The 1,327-nt window shown below is 52.2% G+C and overlaps 1 protein-coding gene across 1 annotated transcript in view; it reads right to left on the bottom strand.

The window, feature by feature from the left end:
* Positions 1-1,327, bottom strand: part of PLEKHG6 (pleckstrin homology domain containing, family G (with RhoGef domain) member 6) — a 15,560-nt gene that overhangs the window by 7,215 nt on the left and 7,018 nt on the right. The window contains exons 10-11 of the mRNA XM_010844981.1: positions 1,219-1,327; positions 124-259 (exon numbers count right to left, since the gene is read on the bottom strand). The exon at positions 1,219-1,327 is cut by the window's right edge and continues 23 nt beyond it. Coding sequence (XP_010843283.1) covers positions 124-259; positions 1,219-1,327 — 245 coding nt within the window. The remainder of the gene's footprint in view (positions 1-123; positions 260-1,218) is intronic.

Here is a 1,327-nt window from a genome sequence, read left to right on the forward strand (position 1 = left end):
GATCAGCAGGAAGCTGCCTGGGGGCAGGAAAAGGTCTGCTTCCAGGGCTGGACCTTATCTGATCCCCAACCCCACCTCTGCTTCTGTGGCCGATGGGAAGGGAGACAGAAAAGAGGAGAGACTTACTGGGATCACGGAGCGGCTGGCACACAAGCTTCTCCAGCATGAGGGGCGGGCGGATAACCTTGGCTTTGTCCGCCTTGCGAGGGGGCTTGGTCACCAGGAGCACATCAGAGAACAGGAACAGGTACACATCCAGCTAAGGGCGTGCAAGGAGAGAGACAAGGGTCAGCTGGAGCAGGGGTGGAGAGACAGGGGTCAGGCATGGGTGTGCGGGCAACACAGAGCAGCGGGACTGAGAGCTGGGAGCCCCTCAGTGTGGGCACGTCTCTTTACAGGAAAGAAAGTGGCTGACTTGAGTCACAGCAACCAGCAGAGCAAGGCCAGAACCATCTCCTCCTCCCAACACACACAGACACACACAGAGAGACACATGGACACAGACACAGACACACACAGAGAAACATATGGACACACACACAAAGACACACACACACACATAGAATACAGACATAGACACAGAGACACAGAGAGACATATGGATACACACAGACATAGACATAGACACACACAAAGATACACACAGAGAGACACGCGGACACACACACAGACACACACACATAGAATAAAGACATAGACACAGAGACACAGAGAGAGACATACGGACACACACAGACATAGACACACACAAAGATACACACAGAGACACGCGGACACACGCACAGACACACACACATAGAAAACAAACATAGACACACACATAGACACACAGACACACACAGAGACATATGCACATGCAGACACACACACAAAGACACACAAAAACACAGAAACCCATAGACACACACAGACATAGACACACACAGAGACATATGGACACACACAGACACACAAAGATACACACAGAGTATCTTTGGGTGTATGGACACACATACAGACACAGACACACATACACAGAATACAGACACAGACACACACAAAGATATACACAGACACACAGAGAGACACATGGACACACACAGACACATGGACACTGGCAGAGATACACACACAGACACACACATAGGCACACACACACACACACACACAGCCTCCTCCTCCCATTTGCAGCCTCTGATCCAGCCTCTTCCCTTCCCTCCCATCGTCCCTGTTTCTCACCTTCCCTTCACGTCCCTCCTTCACACGCGCGGGCCCCTCGAACAGCAGCTGCCTGGTGTGCTCTGGAGCGACCCCCAGCATGGGGGCCATCAGGTCCAGGGTGGAGAAG

This window comes from Bison bison, unplaced genomic scaffold, assembly GCF_000754665.1.
Source record: "Bison bison bison isolate TAMUID 2011002044 unplaced genomic scaffold, Bison_UMD1.0 scf7180017864213, whole genome shotgun sequence".
Classification (NCBI taxonomy): Eukaryota; Metazoa; Chordata; class Mammalia; order Artiodactyla; family Bovidae; genus Bison; species Bison bison.